The 24,353-nt window shown below is 40.7% G+C and overlaps 1 protein-coding gene across 5 annotated transcripts in view; it reads right to left on the reverse strand.

Moving 5' to 3' along the window:
• Nucleotides 1-24,353, reverse strand: part of SHANK2 (SH3 and multiple ankyrin repeat domains 2) — a 277,689-nt gene that overhangs the window by 236,992 nt on the left and 16,344 nt on the right. For all 5 annotated transcript variants that reach the window (XM_032110838.1, XM_032110840.1, XM_032110841.1 and 2 more), the window contains exons 3-9: nt 22,456-22,525; nt 9,705-9,924; nt 3,475-3,678; nt 1,795-1,866; nt 1,567-1,675; nt 1,159-1,310; nt 194-361 (exon numbers count right to left, since the gene is read on the reverse strand). In XM_032110838.1, coding sequence (XP_031966729.1) covers nt 194-361; nt 1,159-1,310; nt 1,567-1,675; nt 1,795-1,866; nt 3,475-3,678; nt 9,705-9,908 — 909 coding nt within the window. In that variant the 5' untranslated portion in view covers nt 9,909-9,924; nt 22,456-22,525. The remainder of the gene's footprint in view (nt 1-193; nt 362-1,158; nt 1,311-1,566; nt 1,676-1,794; nt 1,867-3,474; nt 3,679-9,704; nt 9,925-22,455; nt 22,526-24,353) is intronic.

Here is a 24,353-nt window from a genome sequence, read left to right on the forward strand (position 1 = left end):
ACAGAACACCACTGGAACAGTTTTCTACTTCTAAGTCACCACAGATGGAAACAAAGTGAATAAATAAAAGGAAGTAGGAAAAGCAAATAGAAAAATGAAGAAATTTCATACTTGAATGTGCAGGGTCTTCAAAACAGCATTTAACCCTAGAACAACCATGGCACATTTCCTCATAAAAGCAAATCTTTCCTACCTGATGGATTTCTTGCCATCCATTTTCATCCTTGCAGCTGACTGTAGCATGTTCATGGAGTAAGAGCTCACAGCAGAAAGGGTCCCCTCCCACCACGGCCGTGTGGTACAGCGGGGTCAGGCCACAGCTGTCCTTGTAGTTGGGAGATGCACCCAGCTCTAAAAGGGTCTGAAAGCAATCACAGACTGTGAAAAATAGATTTGGGAGGGACTTCCACCTAGAAAGGGTCTTTACATGAAAAAATACCTGAAAAAGTATTTGCAAGGTTGATACTTGACATAACATTTTTTGCTCACTTATTTATCAGCTGATAAGAGTGGGCCACGGCACAGACTAAGAAAGAAATAACCTTGGAAGAGCTAGGATCTAAAGGAATCTATGGGGATAGCACAGAAAGAAGCAGTGGCAATGTCCAGTTTCCATCCTCTCACTAGGTTCAGAAATGTCAGCTCTGAAAATGCTGCATCGCCTTTGCAATGCATTCACCTCTTCAGTTCCAAGGTGCTTTATCAAAAATGTCATGCAATTTGAGTATCTGTCAAAAGGGAATAAGCAAAGCCATAAACCTAAGACTTAATCTAGACCATCAGTGTGATTTAAGAACAGCTGTTAAAATACAAAAGAAAACAGAAGAGACTGTGTTAAGGTGAAATGTGCAATCCATGCCACTGGAAGCTGCTTTCAAAGAGGTAAGTGACAATAATGCTATTCCTATTTCCTCGGACAGATCTCAGTGTATCACTGAATAAGCTTAAATTTCACCACTTTTCTTCCTACCAGAAAAAAATAAATCGGAAATTAAAAGGCCCTTTATTGAAAGCAAATGCTAAGATTCGAAAGCCACAAGAAAGTACTAGAACATCTTAAAGGATCCATGGAGAATAATACATTAATTAACTGGAAACAGTGTCCTTTCTGCATTTTTTTAATAAGATAATATATAATTTGCTCCTGAAAGCACTTACCTTGAGGGCTACTTGGTTCTTGGCTCTGGCTGCTTTGTGCAGAGCTGTCATTCCGTCTTTGGCTCTGAAATCTAAATGTGCTCCTCCATTTTTCAGAGCTTTTATCACTTCTACTGTATTGTCAAGCTGAGCTGCCAAAGTTAGGGGTGTTTCTAAGGAAGAGAATAGGATGTACTTGAAAAAGGTGAGAAAAATTATAAAATAAAGTTAAGTTAATTTAGAAAATAATATTAAAAATACTGTTCAGTGAAAATCATAAATGATCAGTTATCTCCTTTGGACAGCAAAACCCTACAGATTCCATTAGCCCAGGGTTGTGAAGGAATGTGTGAGATTCATCCTGTTAATGAATTTAAGTTTAACTAACTCAAGGTACACCTTTATGCTGCTTAGTTTTATTGTTCTGACCTCCGCTTTCTAAGTCATGATAGTTTGGGTCCAGTCCTCGGTCCAACATCTTGGTCATTTTTTCCACAGAGAGATGGTGGACATGATCCATAAATTTTCTCAAATTGGCCTGAAACAAAGAGCGACAAATGAATCATCCTCTGATTTCCAAAATAACGTTTTGACTAAAAATGAAGCTTTCTGTCAACTGATGTCAACACCCACTGGAGGTAATTGCTAACTCGATACCTTGGTGTGAAGCTTGGCCAGCTGCTTTTCATCGAGGTTGAACTGTTTGTACACTCTTTTCTTGTAGCGAAACTGAGGGAGAAGAGGAAGAAGAAATTTTAAAACTTGAAAACTTAAACCTCATAATACAATTTTCTGACCTTACCAGGAAGTATCATCCATGGTGATCTGGATTTAGGCAAAATTTTTTAAAATTTTAGAAATAGGCTCAGTATTTCATATACTTTTACATCATTTAAGCAAAATTCTTATCTTGTGCGAATACACGGAAATCAGTGGAGGTGTGTGGGAAATGAGATCAGCCTCTAGAATCTGGAGAAATAAGCAAGAATTACACTGAAAAGAGCTTTTCCCCAAGGATTTCTGTGCACTTTCATTTATAGTCTCAGGCGGAAAGAGCTGGGAAGGTACGTTAAATAAAAAAATATATATTTCAAAATTGCGGCTTAGCATTTCTGAAACATGAAAACAAAAAAAAGGATACCTGAAAATCCCTTAGTCAAAGTAGGAGGAACTTCCACATGGGAAAGTTCTCCTAATATTGGTTTTGTGAATGAGGTTCTGAGGACTGCCTCTTTTTTTGGCTGAAACTCACTCACATTTTATCCTGAGCAGCTTGGGTGCAGTAGGAAGACCTGTAGCAAAAATCATGGGGGTTTCCACAGCTACAATTTACCATTATCTCACAGTCCCATGCAGAATTCCAGGAATGCAGCCTGTCTGTTGGACGAGGGACTGCGCTGCATGAGGCTTTAACACCAGCTTTTCACAAGATCACTTTTAACACCTCAATTGCTGCAGTCAACACTCACAAAAAATGACAGAAACAAAATACAGTGGCTGTTTAATTTCCTTACAGCTGTAATATGGACATCAGTGACTGAAACTCTGAAATAATCTCCTAGAAAAGGGAAAACCTGAAGCTTTGTCAGGACCCTGGTTCTTTTCTCTTGGATTTGTGTTACAGTGAAGTCTACCAAGTGCACATTATTAATGGTTGATGTGCCACCATACAGGCAATACCAAAATTAATTAAATGCCACTTTCATGCCCCAGTTTGCTGCTATATTGTGTGATCTGGCTCTGTTCCAAGTTTGTCCAGTGCCATAAAAGTCCTGCCCAGCTTATCCCCAGCTGTGGGGCCTCTGCAGAAGCAACAGAGAGGGAGGAAATCCCAGTACACAACCTCTCCTCCCTTACTGCTTTCCCAGGAGACAGACAGAGGCAATCTGTGCACTCTGAAGGATGGCACAGAGGGAATTAGGATGGGGGTTAAAAAAGGCTTCACTGAGACAGAAAGATCTCTTTGGGAGAAAGCACAGGCTGGTTATCCAGCAACTGCTACACCACTGTTGCAAACCTAATCATGGGTCCAACAGCTTCACCTAGAACCTCACATTTCTGTATTAAATCACAGAATTAGATACATGTCCTGTGTCCTCAGCAGAGGAAAACTCCAAAATCCACTGTCTCAGAAGGGCTGACTCTTTGCAACCTTTTGGGGATGGACCAGCTCCACAAGCAGGGAATGACAGCACTTCTGTGAGCAAGGGTTCAAGCTCAGGCTTGCTGATAACCATATCCCAAATGCAATGCAGGTGCATGCAGACACCTCAAATACAGCTTTCTGTACAGTTTGTATCAGAACAGAAATGCTTCAGATGTTAGATCTAAAAATACCTCGAGTGAAGGAACTCCTTTATTTACTGGCTGCGGGTATTCCCTCAGAAGTCGCTCCTCATCCAAAAACTTCCCATCTCTCCCATTGCTTGCAGGCTGGAACAGTCCATAATTCAGCACATCTTTCAAACTCTGGTTCAAAGTGCACAAAATCCGCTGTTTTGCAACCCACACTGAAGCTTCTGGGTTAAATCTAATGCATTTCTGCCAAGAGAAATTATTTTAAGAAACCCGATTAGCAAACGAAACATTTAAAGAGCACCTTACATTCTAAAATTTACAAATGCCACTAATAATTGGGAATATACACAGCAAACCTACAAATTCCATGACAAAACATCGCTCAACAAGAATTCTGTTTCAGATGTGTAGTGATAATATCTAATGCACAAGCACTGTGGAAACACAGGACATTTCAACTCCTTCCACAAACATCAGGGAACACACACATCCTTCTTCAGAGAGAGAGCACCTTCATGGAAAACCTGTTCCAAAAGCCAGGTAAAAGGGATGTTACAAGATGTTTAACTATCCACTTGATTCTTGGCTGTTCTAATACTTGTTAGATCCATAAGAATTTCACCCAAAAAAATGGTATTCAGGCAAGAATTCTACTTCTCTTTTAGCCACATTTATCTCAGGGTAAGTTTATGGGAGGAATGATACAACGGGAAGCAAATGACCTGAAAACTTTGACAAACCTTCCCAGTTCTCCGCTTCTTACCAAGCTGGAATTCAGGGATTTGAGGAATTTAGGGATTTTGCCTACACTGCAGTCACTGGTTGCAAGGCACCAGCAGATGGCAATACCTAGAAAGCAATTTGGTGGCTCTGATGTGCATCCTGAACACACCACGCTGCTTCTGCTTCAATCCTTTAGAGTCTTCAGTATAAAATAAGCTGTCAGACTTTGTCACAAGAAAGGCTGGCTAGGAAGCAGCTTTCATTTCCCTTACTTATTTTATATTTCAAGATGTTTTGTGAAAAGTTTTGGGGGGGTTTATATGTTGAAGGGACACAAAGTAGATTATAACAAGTATTTTCCTCCCCAAACATCCCAGTAGTTACAGTATTAGCAGCAGCAAGGGCAACCTGCTTGAAATCCCTGTGTTCCTTCTGAACCTCGCTTGCCCTGTGACTCCTACGTGGATTCCAACTTCAATACAAGATTCAGACTCAAACATCAACACTTTTCAGCAAAACTGTCAGCTACGAGGTGTGTAATGAGCTTAACTTCTAACATTTTCCACACATTATCCACACATCCTGAAAGATTACAAGAAGTGTTATTCAAATGGGAAGATAATTTTGAAATTACATGTATTTTTTATCTCCAAGGAAAGTCTTTCTTACCTGAAACAAACTAATTTTGGACTTGCATGACACTGTTTTGATTTTAAAAATACAAAGCAGTTACTTCTGATCCCAGTTTAATTAAATCTGCTGGCTTTTAATGCACCTGGAGAATCCAACATGTTCAATTTTGTTCAGTCTGTTCCTGTGTTCTCTCTGTTCTTGATGGCATGCAAATATTTCACAAACTAATTTAGTGAGAGCTCCAGCTCTTCTACCAATTAGTAAGAAACAAAAATGGCCTTATTGTAAAAAATGCTGATCCCATTAGCAATTTAGAATGATCAGTCACATAAAAAGTAAATCGATAACTGGATAATTTTTTGCTACCAAAATGTTTCAGACTGAGCAAAGTGAAACTAGTGAGAAAAGTGATTATTTATGCTTTCCATGAAGCCAGGCAGGATAGAAGTGGAGCTGTTACCACTCTCTCAGAGGCAGGTGCTGACCAAGAGGATAAAAAGGAGCACTGAGATGCTGCATAAGGTGCATTTTCCATCAGCCTGTCCCTGGAAGAACTCCACTGTGCTGCTTCTGTGTCCTCCTGGCAGCCCTCCAGGCAGGGAGCACCACAGCCACCCCCTCTATCCTGCAGACAGATCATTACTTACTGCCACACTCCGTACCCTGAGGAAACATCAGCTGAATCACAGCAGGACCTACACACAGGCTGCTCCAGTTATGAAATAAGGAACAATTCATTAGGCACACATGGCGTGGTGACCACAAGGAAAGGAGGCAGCAGCAGAGTCAAAAAAAATGGACAACTTTTTTGAATCTTCAACGACAAGAAAAAAAAATTTAAATAACAGGGATAGTTTAGTGACAAAGAACTACAGAAACACATGAAACAAAGATGTTTTGCACTGACAGATACATTCACTGGAAAAAACCACAACAGTTCTTTCAAAGAACAGCCAAAAAACCAGCCCTGAGTGGCTCAAAGTCACTGTCAAAACCACACCAAGCCCCTCAAAATGCAAGTGTAGCAGTAAGACAGCACGTCAGCACTGGCTGCTGAGATGCAAGGCCTGTGTTTGGGATGTGAAAGCTCCTCGGATCACAGGAGACACGGTCAATTATTATCTTGCATTCCTGCACACTGGTGAGAGCAAGTCACTGAGTGAAGGGAAGGATGGGAAGCCAGGGAAAAATACAACTTCCCCAGCTGAAGGGAAGATATTTATTCAGTGGCAATAATGTTCAGGATACAGAATTTCTGAGGGATAACATTTATCTGCTTAAAATCTATCAGCCAACACATCTTTCTGCTCAGCTGTCAATCACACAGAAATGTGCTGTGACTGAAGGACACGACAAAACATTGTTTGTACAGCTGCCTCCAAAATGTGATTGCCAGGATATCAAAATATGAGTTATTCCTTTCAATAGGAGATGTTGATATTAAAGATGTGGCAGCCAAAAGGGGGGAAACACAAATGAGAGTTTGGCATAAGGAAAGAAAAGGGAGCAAGTCACTCATTTTGGTTTGTGCTCAGTGTTCAGCTTGATTCTCTGCTGAAACACTGCTCTCCTTCGTCAGAATGCACTCAGGAAACACAGAATTCATGAGGGGACAGGTCAGAAAAACCAGTCTGGCCAGGCTGTCATCAGACCACCTGCCCAGATCAAGGGCATGTGAACAGACACCAGCAGCACAATGCTTCTCTTATCAAACTGAACATAAAACAAGGAAGAGAAACTATAAACAGAAAGCAGCAAGGATCAATCAGACACAAAGTGGGATACAGAAGAATATTTGGGAAAAGTTGCAAAAGAAAACCTGGAGTATCTATGAGGCAGCACAGACTGGAAACAAGTGAGAATGGAGGCATCCCAAGCAAAAATGGGACTGAAGCTGCAGTTGTGACAACTGGGTTCCTACTTTCGAAAGGGAAAAACTGCACAAAGTAAACAAAGTGTTTTATCTGAGAAGGAAAAGCACTAAAGGAAAAGATTCTTTATCCTGAAAAGCAACAAATAATTTAAAAAGTAAAGAAAGCATACAAAAGTACAAAAAGCAATGCGGGAAAAGAACACCAAAAAGTAGCTACAGCTTCAGCTGTTGCTATACCAAACTGCCACTTACCCAAAAACATTTTGCATGGAAAGTCCAATATAATTTTTTAAACCCCAAAAAACAGGGGAGGGACAAATCAGTAAATGCTATTTATTGCAGTGGAGAAGCAAAATAGTTGGGCAGAAAGCATCTCAGAGAAGTCTTCAGCAGACCCAAACCCATCTCAGCCTCAGAATCTAATAAAATGTATGAATCTGAGCATTTTGACTTTAAACATAACCCAGAGGGAGCACGTAAGTACAGGGTAAAACAAAAGAGTGGAACAACCACCATGTGTTGATAACAAAATGATGAAAGCATTCCTTAAAACAACTGGCTGACAGAACTGTTCTCAGTGTCTGTGGAAAAGAGCAATTTTAAGCACAAAACACCATCGCTGTCAGAATATTAAGCAAAAAGAGATTTTCTTGACAACAGCTCCTGAAGAACCAGACTAATTTCACTTATAGGCAGCATCACTTGGGATTTGTTCCTTCATGGGCTGGAAAAGGAAACAGATACAAGATGGCCTGGATTCAGACCAAGTAACATATGCCAGATAATGCAGCTTTTTTACCCACTCTCCTTGTGACTGTAGAGGGCTTTCTACACTCTCCATTCCCTCAGGAATTTTACTGAGCTCAGGAAACCTTTCAGTTGCTTATTTAAATATTCCCCACCCTCCTGTGCGAAGGATGACACTCACAGGTCATGCACAGAGGCAATAAGAAATTACCATTTCTACCAAGTAGTGTTTCAATAAATTGGGTAATCACCTGAACTGAGAAGGAGACAAAAAAAGAATTGATAAAAGAATTGAAGAGCAGTAGTTCTTAAGGGCTCTGTATGAACTTGTCAAGGTTCACATTGTCTTCTAAGTTTGAAATGAAAATAAAAGGACAACAAGACAGACATCCTGCAATGGGTGGTAATTTATAAAGTTGTCCATGGCAGCACATCCTACTCGTGGTGCTGGGTGCTTATCTCATACCTGCAGTGAAACAAAGGCAATTTGTACCACAGCCACTGCACAGGAGCAAACTTTATTCTTCAGGAGTTTGGCTAAGCCTTTAAAGCTTCCCAGGTCTATGGTTTTAGAATTTCGTCTAAAGCCCTAAATTTGTCTTCCTTAGAACAAATATAGCGTTGATCATACTTCCTAAAAACCAAAAAAAGCAGAAAACTAAATTATGTTATTTCACCCTTCTTTGATTAAACAGACTAATTTTAAACACCTCGTACATTAAATTAATTATAATTATTCAGGAAATGGGGCCTGTGTTTGCTCTGGCTTGTAGCTGTACAACAGCTCAAAGTCTGGTCTTCTCCACAGTTTGCTCCACTCCTTTTAATCACCAATATTCCTGTTTGCTAACCTGAATCCAGGTCTCACTTTCCCACACAAAGAGCTCAGGGGCTGATAAATTAAATAAGAAATACATCAGCTGCTATAGAACTGCTTAAAACAATTCAGTTACTTCTCATGAAGAGTGGATTGAAAAGGGGAAAGAAATACAAAAAGTAAAGCAATAAAAATGAACAAACGATAAAATTAATTTTTAAAATTGTCTCAGTAGTGTCAATAAATAAGTTATTATTGGTCTAAAAAACCAGAGTAATGAAATAAGAGGGCTTGAGGAAGCTGTGGTTTTAACAGCAGAGTAAACATAGCAAGAAAAGCTGGTATTTCCATTCCATTTCCATGGATCTGTTCACTGACAGGGTCACAGATAGAGCAAGCTGGTAAGACCATCAAAAAAAGCTCCAGAACCACACCTGAGGGCACACTGTCAAAACAGCTCCTCCCTGTCAGGCTGCAGCCAGCCCATCTCTATCATTCTAAAAATGAACTTAATTAAGAAGAAAGGAAGAGTTTCATCTGAGATAGATCTTCGATGGCAGCAGGGGATGATATAGATCTTACGTGTCAGCACAGAGTGATGTGTGCTGCACACATCCATAAAATGGATGCGTTTTTATAATCATCCTGGAAATTTAAGAAGGCTGGTGCCACTACTGAAAATCCCAACAGCAGCATTCAAGGAAACCCAGGGTAATTTAGATAATTAATAACAAACTCGGACAAGTTGTGGTTCTAGATAGAATCAGTATCTCCGAAGACCTTTTCCAGGATGACACTGTTATTCCTATCACAGCAGCTGTGTTGGTTTCCCTCACTGGAAGTTTGAGAAATAACACCCTGTAGTAAAGGCAAGGCAGCAAAGGAGGAAGGAAAGGTTTATTTGTGCTTCTCTGTCCTCATCTTTACACTCTAAAAGCCACAGGGTCTCTCAAAGGGGTGTCTTTTGTGTGGCAGGGTGACAACAAATATGGTAAAGAGAGAGAATTTGATGACCTCTTGCAGGACACCCGTCTAGTGTCAATCACAAACTATCTCATGAGAAGAGGAACTAGACAATCCATATATATATATGAGATATGAGGCTTTCATAGAGTTAACATGTGATTCTTTAATTCAATCTGCATCTTCTGATGAGATTATAGGTTCCTAATTCTCTCTCTTCTACCCAAAATCTCTGAATGCAGATCAGACAGATATTTTGCTTTATGATCATGGCTTTTATCAAGTTAACACACTAAATCCACTCTCTTGGAAGGGATGGTGCCTTCAGTTCAGGCAACCAGTCAGATAAACTACTGGGGTAGTACATAGCACAGACATTAAAAGAAAACATGCATTTTGTCTGTAATATGTCAGAAAAGAAAGTAAGAAAAAGGAACAGGTCTACTGCACATTGAAGCCAGTAAAGCTAACCATTACTTTCACTTTTATTAATTGCAGTGCACTCTGCCTTACCGTTTGCTGCAGGTCAGGTATGATAATTCGAATCACTAAAGTGTTGCTCTGACTGTCTTCCATTCTGCTGCTTGGCTTTTCTGCAGTTGCTCTAATTGTGTCATAAATAGTTTCTTCTTTGGAGCTGTCTGATTCAGACTCAACAGAGTAGTCAGAGAAGCTTTGTGCCATTTCATCTTCACTTGATGTAGGGCTACGAGGCATGTTCAAGTTTTTTATCCTGCCAATACAAAGGAGAAAAAGAAGAAAATAAGTTACAGTTCAAGTCTTCAAAATGAATCAGCTACAAGTTTTTTTCCTCTTGGAAATAACGTGCATTTAACAAGGAAGTTTTATGGTTTATCCTCCTTTTATTTCTTTCTGTCAATAGTGTGGATGGGCAGAGTGTAAAGGAAATAACTCTGGCTTCCAATTTACTACAGAAGAGGAAGGGTAGGACAAGGAAAAAAGAGCAATAAAAAAGAAGATGAACCTTCCTTCCCAGGCACACCCAACCTCCCAAAGGATCCAGAAAAAACAGCATAATCACCCAGTCCTGTGCTAATCAGCACTGTTGTAAACTGTACTTAGAGCTAGGTCTGGCTTTGAAGCCTCCTCCTCCCAGTGAAAAGACATTTCAGGGAATTAATAAGAGTGCTAAACTAACATCATCCTGTACATCAAGAATCTGCACAGGTGAGTCTTTCATAAAAGTCAGTATTCCCAAATAGTGGAACCAACCAGAAAATGAAATCCTACAGGGAGCCAGACAGACGCAGATGCTGCTCTGTGGTTTGTGGCTCCCACAGCATCCCTCTAAACCAACACCACCCAAATCTGTCCATTACACATACTCAGAGTTTAGAAGCAGTTTTCATCTGTGATATAGACTGGGCTAAAATAAAAGTCATGTTTATTACAAACTAAAGACATTTGTAATCAGGGCTCTCACATTAAGAACAACAGAATATTTTCTTTCTGGGCTTTTCCACCTACAAGAGTTAAAAAATTTTTTTTGTCCCACCAACTCAAAACTGCTCCAGGATATGAAAACTATTATTCTGTGGGAAAACTGAGGAAAAAATTTATAGTGGAAAAAACTGAAAAGACCAACAATAAACTCTGAAGTGCTTGGACATCCTACAGTTTTTCAGATTTAGGAGGCCAGAAAAATGTATTATTATTTTTCTTTTTTTTTTTTTTTTTTGGTGAATAATCTTCCAAGACAACTTCTCTGCTTTTTAATGAAAAATAATCAGTTAAAAGAAAAATAAAATTAAATAAATAAAATAAAATAAAATAAAAACCAACAAAACAAGCAATTCCACTGGCAGCTCACATTTAAAAAGAGACATTACAGCAAAAGTGAAGCACGGAAGGGTGAAGTGACTTGACCAAGGTCACTCATAAATCCAAATACACATTTTCTATACTGGTCTCTCAGCCAGATCAGCCCAAGTAAATAAAGTCAAACAACAGCAAGGAGTAAAAGAACATTTTTTACCACTGTGACTAACACTTTAAGCCAATTTAGTTGAAGTCATTCTCTCTTCACTGCCCAGTCATTGTCCCAGCAGTGACTCCAGAGCAGGGCCCAAAGGCTGCCACTGTCATTTCCCATTTTAAGGTGCCCGTAAGTTGGCCGGGCAGGGGTGAGTCAGGCCTGAGGCTGGAGGTCAAGGACAAGCACTCCCACAGCGAATCACATCCCCACATCATCAAGCCTTATTGTTGTTTCTGATGAAGGATAATTCCAGCGTTATTACCCTCAGCTAAAATCACTAATGAAGACAAAACCAGTGCATTCAGAAATCTGAAAGCAAGACAGTTCACAGCAGCTTAATGCAAGGCTGTATTTACAATGGAAAACTCTGCAGGGAGTATTTCATTTTTTTGCTGCTTCACTGAACTGTAGATTAATGCTGCTCTCCAAAGCACCTTAAGTCAATAAAAAGCATAAACATTTCTATGGCTTCTCTATCTATCTGCCACTGCTAAAACACGTGAACTCAAAATACAGCAGGGCAATACACAGAATTTAAGGACATAAGAGGTACAGGCCAGTGAGAGTGAGCAGAAAGACATAAACACCATCACATGGTTTGTCTGACCCTAAAGCCATCTGAGAGTGCAACACATTCCAGGGCAGTGGATTCAACAGAGAGCAGTAAACTGCAGTTATACAGCAGCCAAATCAAGAGTTGAGATAGGAGGAAAAAATTTCACCAGGTTTTGGCAAGCAGATTTTCATGCAAAAACTGCCCAGGAATATTTCATTCTAGAATAAGAAACGGAAATCTCTAGCTGAAGAACCAGCTCCCAGGAATCAAGCCTTTAAGTTTAATGAATAGTGGGACAAAGAACTCCTTGGAGACTCATCAACAAAGCATAAGGCAGCTAATCTTCTGCAATACATATTAAAATAAAATAATGCACAAGTAAGCATGGAAAGGATAATGAAAGTCTCTATCCACAGTGGCAAGAAGAACAGGATATGGGCCCCAGCAGCAATGGGGAGAAGCAGGTCATTTAAACACCATTTTTTAAACAGGACTATTCTAATACTGGAGAAACAGGCAATTTGTTTGGCTCAAGTTGTGTGGCGATGGAAGATCCCTCCATTTGTTAACCAGAGACACTGGCTATCACCGCTCCCACAGGGAAGGTGTTATCTTTTAGGAACTGTTTCACTTTTGTCCCAAGGATATTTCAAAGAGTTTTCCACAACCAAACCTATTACTTCAGGAACATAAGGCAGGTTGCCTGGCTTACTAATTAACACTTGTATAACCCATGAAGATATTGCACTCCAGGTTCCTAATTCCTAGCTGGAAATTCTTTGGTTCAATACAGCTGAAATATAAAGTAGGTTTATCTGACATGGTTGTCTGGGATGCCTTTTTTCCTTTTCTTAAAAAAAAAAAACCAAAAAAACCAACAGACCATAGGATTCCTACAGTTAAATTGATTGTGTCTTGTTTGTGGCTGCTTTTGGTGTAGAGAAGTGCTGGGTGCTGACAAGATTCTCTGTAAATGAATAAAAACAGATGTCAAATCATCTTGGCAATAAACACACAATGAAAACTGTCACCCCAACAGGGTTTGCTCCACCTCATGTCCTCTGTCCACATTTCTCAACTGCTGGACACTGAGTGTGTCCCAGCTCCAGGCACTGCCCTGCCCTGGCCTCTGCACATCCCCTAAGCAAAGCAAGCGTGAGCAGCAGCTGGTTAAACACTCCTTTTGACACAGGAAGGCCACAAAAAAGCCTTGATGAGAGGAAGATGAGAGAGTGGAAGGATGGCTGCATGCTCCCCTTATTACAGGACTTCTCCCTCAGCACCTTGCCCTTTATCTCGGCGGGAGCAGTGGGATGTGTACCCAGCCTCTGGAGCTATTGCCAGGTGATGTTTCGCAGACCAAGAGGCCACATGAAAGAAGCTGAGCTCAGACTGCTGCCTTGCCTTTACAGATGCTATTTTTAGATTTGTTTTCTCTCTGTCCAGCCCGCAGCTTTCACAGAATCTGCTGGAATTTCTCATTCTGCCATTTGCTGCCACCGTATCATTAAGGACAGTTTGAAACAGTCCAAACCATGACCATCAAACAGCCTTTTTCTCCAAAAAATAGTAAAAAAATACTAAAAGAACATTGGAAAAGGCTGGAATTAAACAATACACAGATTTTCAAAAGGGAGAAAATTCAACTCCCAGAGCTCACTCTCAGAGTGAAAGGTGTGCTCCAGTGAGTGCAAACAGACACAGCAGGGGAAAAAACCAAGAGCAGCAACAGATTAATCCTTTTTTTTTTGAGCTTTAAGGCTGTTAAACATTATACAAAATGAATTTATTAAATACATATGTTTACATGTATTTGTATCTTAGATATTACAAACTTGATGTGAAAGGGTTTAAAATATCATCAATAGGGACACACACTGGACAGGGGATCTTCATTGAACATACATGTATTATCAGATAAACCCACTATAAAAATCATGTTTTAAAAATCTTCAGCTTAATTATGGCTCTGTGTGATTTTTGTTGACCCTGCAAAGTACCAAACCCTCCTGGTGTTGTTTGTCCCTAAAACACAGCTGAGGCACAAGCACCAAATGCCTTGTCCAAGGCCACCAAGGCCAGGTGTCAGAGCAAGGTTTCGAATTCGGGGGTCACTGGCTCCTAGTCAAGATAAGAACAATCTGTTTTTATATAAACACTCGTTTGCACAATAGCAGCCCTGTTGCCTGCAGGGAGAAGCCCTCCAGACTGCTGTTGCCAGGCCAGTTAAAAATCTACCTGTGGGAATATCTGGGATACAGAGTGGGCATTGTCACGGGCTGAGTAATGCCATGAAACAGACTGTGAGAAAAATTTGCTGGGAGAGGAACAGTCACTGCTAGAAAGAGGTATTTAGTAATTAACTCTGAAGGAAAACTACTCAGGAAAGGGATTTCTGTGTAAAACCTGCCAGAGCTCCCAACACGTGGATTCCGTGGCTTTATTCGGGATTATACATATCAGCTCAAGAACCAGCTTGACGAGTTACTGAGTTAAAATGCTGGAGAAGATCAAGCATTTTCTTTTCTAATTATACTACTATTAAAACAAAAGTGCTCTTCAGACAGAGCTGAAGGTGCGGTGTTCAGTCCCAGCACACCATGCATTTCACACCTCCCCACAGTTGGGCAGAAAAGGTCGTGCAGAGGAAAATTTGAATTGAAGACTAACTCCAGAGGGCAATTTACAATTTGATGGGTTCAAGCTCCCTCTGCACTCCAACTTTAAAGCTGCGAATAACCAGCATTGCCTCTCAAAAAGCAAGCCCACCCTCCCTCTCCCCCGAAGCACTCCACTCTTGCCCCCAGACTGCTTTTACAGGAACAGTGAAGCAGAACAAAGCACTGATCCAGGTCAAACTCCAGCTTTTTTTTGTTTGGGAGGTTAGTTTCAACATCCATCATGTCTCTGAACTGGATCACTATGCAAATGTTTGCAGAAGCAGCAGGAGAAAGATGGCAGAGGGCCAGAAGTGAACTGCCAGGGCATGAAAAGGGCAGAACCACTTCATCCAAAGGCAGCATTACTGTTTGCCAGCACGAAGTGGATCTGAGACACCACTGCCTGAGTGACAGGAAAGAAATCTCCATAAACAGGGCCATCTGATTGACCCCGATGGAAATGTTATCGGCGCCCAAATTGCACAACTCCAACCAGGGCAGGGATGAAACCCACGGACACAAAACTCAGCCAGGGAAATGCAAAACCTAAAAGAAAATATCTTCAAGAATAAGGCCAGAACATGCACAAGGAGTGCTAAACAATCCACAGCAAAACCTCAGGGGAGACGAGGCACTCGGAGCTCCCCATGTTCTCCCAGCTCCACCAGACAGGAACAACAACCCCCCTGATTACAGCTTTATTCCCCATTCAGTGGCCCCTCACTTAAATTCACTTTCTGGTGATGTATTTTTGATCTTTCTGTTAAATAACTGAAACACAGATAAATATTTTAGCAGATGAGTGCTGACACAAGTACTACAGTATGAGAATGACAAGCAAAAATTCCTCCTGTACTTTTCTCTGAAGCTCTTGTTTCTCAGTGTGGCATCTCGTGCTTCCAAACTGAATTATTGATTGGAAATCAATATTCAAAGTCAATGATCATTTCCATTTGTTCTCACCAGCACCACCAGGAGATTGTTTTTACCGCCCTGTTAAAGAGCAGATTTATGCAGTCCTTGATTTCTTTGTGGGATAATCACACAGGTGTCAAATTGTTTTGCAAAAGGGCTCAAGAGGGAGGCTTCACCCCACCTTTTTTCCTAAGGAAAAAAGAAGAAAATTGTGTGAAGAAATTGTTGAACCTGCCATTTATTTCCGACTTCTCTTGTTCATGTATATTTGCACAGACTTGCCAAGCAGAGGCTAAACCCCATTAACTTTTGGTATTTAGACTCTTAAATGCCAAGATCATATGATTTAAGTGGGTCTGTAAGAAGGTAATTTTTTTTTATTTTAGTATTTTTGAACATAGGTACTTCACCCTTATCACTGCTGCACACACACAAAATCAACACAAGCAAATTTCTGCAAACACAGGGTAGTTTTTTAAGTTTCTTTTGTTATCAAGCAGCTTTGGATGCTAAATTTCTCCTTTGTTCTCTGTCTCTTCTACTTAGCATTTATTTACCCTGTGAACTATTCAGCTGGTCATGGTATCTCCATGGAAAGGCTGAAGTTCAGCCAGGCAGATGTAAAGAGACATTTTGGGGAAGGATAGGTACAAAGAACACAGGAGACAAGCAACTTATTGTGCCGAATGAGGAAGGCTGGAAGACAGGCAGAGAAGCAGATGTAGAAAAAGCTTTTGAATGTCTGAAGTAGAATTTCAACGTGAAAAACATTTGAAGTGAGATTTCAACATGAGAAAACAGAACCTGCTGGCAGGAAGAGGAACAAGGTGTAAAGATTCAGCACAGGGATGCAGCAGTAAAATTGGTTAGAATGGTTAAAAATGTTTAAAAAGAAATTATTCAAACATATTAATAGGGGAAACATAGCAAGTATTTATAAATGTTAACCAGCACAGGGAAGTTTACAGTAAAGGCCAACTCCCAGTGGCAATATAAGTTCTTAAGTGGCTTCTTTTAAGCCCCTGCAAGGTTTCCAGTGCAATTCTGGCTGACCTTTATTTAAAGGTCCTTCTTCCAGACAAGGAATTACGTCCAGCCCTGTGAGCCCCACAGAGGTACCTCCCAGGCTCTGTTCATTTCTACAGTTGCTTTTAGCATGGCCTCTAGTTTTCACATTTATTAGGACTTCTGCTTTCCAACAGATAGACAACAGTACTCCTAAGGCATTCTTTACATACTCCTTGCAATGGAAAGTATAGCTTACTCATGGTAAAATAATAAGCACTTCGACGTATTAAATAAGATCCTTACAGGAATTGCATGCACTTAGCTGTAAAAACAACATTCAGTTTGAAAATCCATCTGTTTAGGGTGTATTGATCCAGAATTCTGAACCACTTTAAACAGATGATAAACAAAAAGCTAAATAAGCAGCAGCTAAATAACTAATTCAAATAGGGTGGAAAACAACAAAACTTTGTAAGAAATGCACCAAGCACATTGTCCCAGATACCCAAGTTGACTCGCACCCCAAATCTGAGATGTGTCTTCTCAGACTCGCTATTGTATTCATGAGCAAAACGACAGCCATGGTATGAAAAGCCAACATGAAACATTGACAGGTTTACCCAGTTTAATCCAGTTCTGGATCCAGAAAGACATTTCTTCATAACATGACAGCTTTTATATAAAATATTATGAAAAAATTCTTTACTATGAAGGTGGTAAGGCACTGGTTGCCCAGAGCAGCTGTGGGTGCCCCACCCTGGAAGTTTTCTATGACAAAGTATGCTGCAGATGCACTGACTGAAAGAAAAAATCTCCCTTCAATTATCCAAACCAAGAATGCTACAATGTGAGTAGTTATGACATGTTCTTGAAGTAATACTGCAGTTACACCATTTCAGTTTTTGATAGCCACTGTCTGTTTCTAAAAAGATGGATAAAATCGTCATTTTGGGGTGCCACCAAATTTCCTTACCAAACAGAAGCAGGTAGGGCAAGCCATTTTACCTTCCAGCCTTTCTGTTTCCAGCCTCTACTTGCACTTATCTACGTAAATATCAAAAAGATTATGATATGTTAGAGGGGGAAGGACATAAGAGAATTTAAAAAGATTTACAACAGGAGTCTGAAAAAAATCAAAGCTTGTGGAACATATTTACCTCAGTTTCATGTCCCTGATGGACAAAGCAGCTTTGTTGCTTGTTAATTTGCATCTGATGCTTATCAACCTCTATCCTCTTTACCCATAAAACATTTTTTTCTGATAATTCAAATACAAACAGAACTAAATGTTAACAGAGAAGCACTGCTGGTGTCTTGTTATGCAGATTAGATCAAGCCCTGAGAGTAGATAAAGCAGATTCCCTCTCCTCCTTACACATAGGTTAGCATTTAGAGTTTGCTATGACGTTTAACCTGAATTTTCCTCAGATGTGATCCTGGTGGGGGCTACTATGTCACTTTATTTGCTGTGTTGACAGAAATAGTCTCATTGTTTGCTTCAGTTTAATCAATAGAATAACATGCCAGTTAAAAAAAAAAACAAAGCTTCAAATAGATGCTCTAATAAATTTTCTAATAAAATGATGAGTTATCTTTGGTTGAGAGCTGGCAGAACAAATCAAATCAATTACCCTTTCTCCTTGTGTATGCTGGGGTTTATTTTCTTGTTTAGTTTCAAAGAATTCATTTCTATTGCAACCCAGCAGGAAACACCCCTTGAGGTTTGCAGAGGACACCTGCAGGTGTCTGCAGGTGGGATTTGTGGGCACAGAGCTCAGACTCTCCAGGTCTGCAGCTCTGGGCCAGTCCCCTGCCAAAGTGCCCCGTAGGGGGAGATCTTCCCTGGCCTTCACACCAGCTTCATTTCTTTCCTTAGTCCGGGGGGAAGCAACAAACAAACGGTGACCCAGAAAGGCTGGAGGAGAAGCGGGGCAGGTGAGCAGCCCTTGGTTTAGCCAAACTCCAGTGCAAGCACAGCCAGGTGCCTTGTCCTCACCATCCCTCTGCCCATCTGTGTCTGACTGCAGCAAATATTCCTGCTTCCCAGGGACAGATGGTCTCCAGGCTTCTCTGAACTGCAGGAAAACTTCCCCGTCTTTTTTTTTTTTCAGAGGTAATTTTGAAAAAGGCACTCTGCTGACCTTACCTGCGTCTTCCCCAGCTATTTTCCAACCCAAGGTAAGCATATCTTGGGCTTTAATTTATACTCCAACCTGTGCTCATGGCACAACCAAGGACATTCTTTAGGGTTTTTTAGGTGAAGGATGGTGATGGCAGACCGGAGAAAATATCTACAGGCTTAAAAAGGTTATGTGCCAAACTGTGCCAAAAAGTGATCTGCCAAACTGACCCAGGCAGCACAGTAACTCTGCAGAATAACTGAGAAATACATTATTTTCTTGACCTCTGAGATTTTTGATTGAATTCATCACACAGATAAGAAACTCATTCTTATCAAATTATAGCCAACCAAAAATTAGGCAATCAACCCAATTAAACTGATTAAAAGAGCCAGTTTCCTCACTGAGTACCAAGGTTTAATTATTACCTTCAGTAAACAGCTTGAGAAATAAAATATCACTTCTTAGGCAAGAAGAAAACAGAATGAGATCCATCTTTGTGACCATTAGGAAAAAGAAGGGAAACAAAAAATAGAAAGTATGTTGTTGCCTGAAAATATAGATTCATAAACTCTTCCAGCTTTTGCTATTTAAATGCCAGGTTTAGTTTGGAATTTAATAGTAAAAATAAATAGCATGCTAAATCACCCTGGGTTATCTGCTCACAGTATTTTTGATTTAGAGAGAGTTTAGGATACCCACAAGGCTGTTTTTCCAAAGTATCCCTCTCTCAATGCAGAATCGAGATAAAATCAGCCTCCCTGAACACAGTGACCTGGAATCTTTGCTGTGCCTTAGACTCAGAGAATCACCAAGTCATGTTGGTACCAGGGGGCTCCAGCAGCCTTTATTTCAACCTCTTGCTCAGAGCAGGTCCAGCAATCTGCACAAGATCTGCTTGGGTTTCCCATGCTTTCATCCAGGCCTGCCTGGAAAATCTCCATGAAGCCAGCTCTTTTCCAGGCTTACCTCACCCCCTCCTTGCAGCATCACAAGTACTCCAGTCCCCTTTTTCCTGGTGGCCCTCCACAGAACCTGCTCCAGTTTGTCCATATCTTTCCTGTACTGTGATAGGTCCAAAACTGGACACGACGTGCGAGATGTGGTCTGCAGCCTGCCAAGTTACAGCTGGTACCATACCTTTTCTCCATCTGGTGACTTAGTTTATAAGGGAGATTAAGCCAAACCTCAGCATCACCAGAATTTCTGGATTCATTTATCCCCCTTACAGTGATTTCCTTACAAAGTGTATTTTCTACCTGTCTGCATAGGTCTCTAACTCAGTCCCAGGTAACATAAGGCCTCAAATGAGGCTGTTGGAGAACCAGAAATACTTTAAACAGATTTATTTCTAATTGACTAGATTTCATGTTGATTGTACTCCTGGAAGTCCTGATTAAGTGAATTCATTACCATTTATAATTTCTTGACAGCACACTTCGGAGATTCCAGCCATGGAAATTATCACAGTCTAATCAAGATATGCAAACTGAATATAAAAGCACTTAAAAATACATATATCTTGATTGAATCAGGATAGAAAATAATCCTAATAAGAAAACCAGCATCACTTGCACTCCAGGCATACTACTATCAGTTTGTGCCACAGAGAAAGTACTCAGGAAAAGATCTTATTAAATGAGAGCAGCTGCCAGTACAGGATTTGACAGAACCTTTGTGAAGGACACCCAGGTGTGACCGTGACTTCCTAGGAATGACAAGCAGTGATCCCGGAACACTGTGCCTGGAAGGCCTCCTGGGTTTCTATAAAACTGGGGGCTGGGGTGACCCTGTAAGAGGCACCCTCACGTTGCTGCTCCAGTGCCTCCAGGTGCACTGCTGCTGTGAACAATTGTGATGCAAAGCTCATTTCCCGACGCTGCTGCTGATGCCGACAGAGCTACCTGTGCCTGTGCCTCGTCAGAGGGGAGGAACAGCATCCAGGCAGCTCTGCTTTCCCTGTAATGCAGCTGAGCAGGGAAGGCAATAATTAAGCCCATCATATGAACCAAATCCTTCAGGACATACCCATCAATGAGATTTACAAAACCCTCTCTCTGCTTTGGTGTTTGCAGGAACGAAGGAGGCAGAGCTGGCACGAGAAAAGCCCTTTTCAGCATTAACATAAAACTAGAAATACTTTTTTAAAAGAGATTTGCTGTTAGGCTTTATGTCTACTTAATGTTCTCCCACACCTTTTATTTAGTCTCCCTCACAGTTGGTTTTGGGGTTTTTTTCACACTTGCCATCATTACCTGCCTCACCTCAAAAGTTTTCTGCAGTTCTTAATAAACCCAAACTTCTCTTCTCCCCTTGGTTTTTCAGTCACATGGAGAGTGACCACTTCTGCATATCAGCTGAATTTTCTTACATGCTTCTTAAAGGGGGCTTATATAAAAGAAGGAGAGTGACTTTTTCCACAGGCAGCTACTGACAGGACGAGGGGGAACGGCTTTAAACTGAAAGAGGAGAGATTTAGATCAAGAAGAAATTCTTTACTCAGGAGGTGCTGAGGCCCTGGCACAGGGTGCCCAGAGAAGCTGTGGCTGACCCTGGATCCCTGGAAGTGTTCCAGGCCAGGTTGGACAGGGCTTGGAACACCCTGGGATAGTGGAAGGTGTCTCTGCAAACTTAAACCTTTCAGCCAATAGAACACAGTTATTCCCATCAACTCAACACATTGTCAAACACAACACTTAAAACCCAAATTTGCACACCTGTTTCTGCACCTCTCTCTTCAGATTGGTGTGTTTATCTTTGATAGTGGCCCTACCACGGAGGCAAACAGTCAATTATTAAATGCCCTGATAAGAGAGAAATTTGTTGGACTGAGCTTTGAGGCACACACATTTTTTACATCTCCTTCTCCTTTTTCCATTTTTACAGACTACTGCTCCAAATTATACTGCTCCATGTCACCACACACTTTACAGCAGTCCATCTTACGCATTTTACATAATTTTTGTATTTTCACTCTCCTTCCAGTGCTCATCCAAAGGCACTGCTAGAGTTCACTATCTAATCCTTGACCTGTGTTCATAAATGCACATTGACACAGGCACTTGCAGCAGCCAGTGCAAGAAAAGGCACCTTCAGTTCCTCTTATCACAGAGAAAATGAGGTTTTTAGTTTTCAGATCATACAGAAGCATCAGGCTTTACCAAAGGAAACCTAATTTTCAACCAGTGTCCTTTTTGTTCTAGTTTTCTGATTTCTGAGTTTCATGTTTCAATTAATTATTTTGTAATGATTGAACTGGAAGCCAAGAAAAAAACCTTACTTCAAGAAATTGTTTTGCATAAGAAGTTCTAAATCATCTCCAGGGTGCTGCCAAAACTTTTTGAACAGCGTTTTGAAACAATCAGAGAAAAGCAAAGATAAAGACATTTATAATAAATGTAGAGACTAGAAGTCTTTATTAACAGGAAACACTGAAAATGCAGCATTTAGGTAAGGTAAAAGAGATAAAAGAAGTATGATTGTGCTGTATCACAAGAGGCTCGAGTCCATCAGTTCTCACCTAACTGTGTGACAGTACAAAAGCCAAGAAATTCTTCATCCAGTTCTAACATCAGCTGCAAATTTGCAGGGACCTCATTAATAAATTGCTCCTAGATAAAAACAGGGGGGTTGTCACGTCTAACACAAGATAACTTCAGTCTACCTGCTAGTTCGTATTTCAGCTACTTTGGGGAGGAGGAGGAGGATGATAAAAGTCAACAAGAGCTTCCAGCCACCTTCACTCCAGGCTGCAGTTCAGCTGCAAATTCCTCTGCTTGGAGATCATTTTTGTAACCCACCCAACACCATAAAGCAGAAGGAGGAACATTTTCCTTGCTGGAGATCAAGCAGATTTTTGAAGCATTTTTGACCATCTGTTTGTTGAAACACTCACCTTGCAGAATCCAGCACAACCCAGCACTGAGGTCCTGGGTTGTAACTGTAGGTTTGCCCACCTGACACAAATAATTTAAACATTTTCTCTCCAAAACCAGCTTGGCACACTTACCTGTCAACACAGGTGACAGTAACAATGTCAAGATGATCATCAGAATCTAGTTCTCTTTCATCTCAGATTCCTGAAAAAAACACAGAAAGATGTAAAGATTTAGAGAGGAAGAAAGAAATTAAGTGACCCAATGCCCAGCCTATTTAAATTCTATAAAGCAGAAACACTCAAGGAGATGGTTTTTTTTTTTTTTTCACAAAGGAGATTTTGCTAGGAGAAGAAGAGAGGAAGTTTACTACGTTGCAAATTGGATTCCAAAGTATTCCTCATACTGTAACCTAAATATTATGCATATATTTGCAAGGGCAGAGCCTGCCATGGCTTCACTCTCTCCAGAGTGCTTCTGGCAGCATGAAGTCAGTACTGAGACAAAAATAGGCTCTTCTGGTTATGAAGAAAGACATCATTTCAGGCCAGATCTGACAGAAGGTGAAAGGTGCTCCTCACTGTTTCCCACAAACATCTCCTTGATTTAAGTCTTGCCAAAGCTCTGAGCATCCCAGGAATGTGCATCTGCTGAACAGCCCAAGTACGAGCAGCAAGATGCTTGGTTTTGCTCCCCACAAGTCCAGCTGAGATCCTGAAATTAGGGTCTGCTGTCTGCAGGCCCCCAAAGGGATTCCCAAACCAGCAAACATGTGCTGAGCACCACAGTCCATCTCTGGGCATAGCATGGATCCAGGCATCCATACTCAGCTGTGCTCCCAAGTGTGCATGACTGGATTCGAATCTCATTGCCTTCTTTGATGGCTAGAAGCTCATGCTGAACAAAATTCTTTCCTGTTCTGTATTTTCCTCTTTATGGAGATATAAATGGAAGGGAAAATCCAGGTATTTCCACTGCAACAGCAAGTTTGACAAACTCTTCTTCTTGTTGTGCTCTGCTGTATGGGTCTCCATCAGAAAATACTGCTGGATTGTTATACTTTCAGTGTATTTAAGCCCATTCGTTATTTTAAAGATAGACTTCAACATACTTCAGTAAAAATAAACGTTCCTATCCAAAATGTTCCGAGTAGGAAGAAAATACTTGCAAATTTGTCTCCAGCACCTGTGTGATTCTGCTCCTTCAGCAGCAACAAAAGAACTATTGAAGGACATTTCCCACACTGAATTACTGTATTTTGTACCAGTGCCAGCTGCATTTGAGATTAAACCTGGTAGGTTTGGCATTTTTAGGGTGGGAGATAAAAATGTGATCTCCATGACCACTGGGGCTGCAGGAAAGGTAGGTAAAAAATTCAACAGCTGTTTCTCACAACGCAAAAACCAGAATCTGTGCAAGAAAAGAAGTCAGCAGATTGAAAGTAAAGCAAAATAAACTGACCTAACAGGTTTCTTAATCTCTGAGATGGGTTAAACTGCTTCTACTTTTGAACTCTCTTACACACACCAGCTTTCAGTTTCTAAATGGAACCAGAGAGAGGAAGAATAACCTGGGAGTGGATATATCAGAGATAAAACTTTCCAAATTTGCTCTCAAATGCTGACACATCAGCTCAACATATTCCAAGACCAGGCTTTGCTACATTTAAGGAAGATTTACAGCTTGGTCAATTTGGGACAGATATTGCTAAGACTGAATAAAGGTAAGGCCACAGCAACAGCTTGCACCTTAGGCAAATATTTTGGACATTGTTGGTAAACAACAAAAATAATGGAGGGAACATAAATGTTAAGTATTCAGCTACTAAATACCCTACACAAATAAATTCCTTGCAGGGAATCTTTGCACTTGATTGTGGAAGAGAGGGAAATGCCAGCTGTTTCTTCTGAGTGGAGGCCAAACTCTTCTATTTACAAAAACTTACCCAGCTGCATGATTCCACTTTGCATTTTGGATGTTGACTTGTTTTTCACTGTGCTGTCCAGAGCTAACCCTAAGGATAAGCAAATCA

The sequence above is a fragment of the Corvus moneduloides genome, chromosome 6 (assembly GCF_009650955.1).
Source record: "Corvus moneduloides isolate bCorMon1 chromosome 6, bCorMon1.pri, whole genome shotgun sequence".
NCBI classification, from domain to species: Eukaryota; Metazoa; Chordata; class Aves; order Passeriformes; family Corvidae; genus Corvus; species Corvus moneduloides.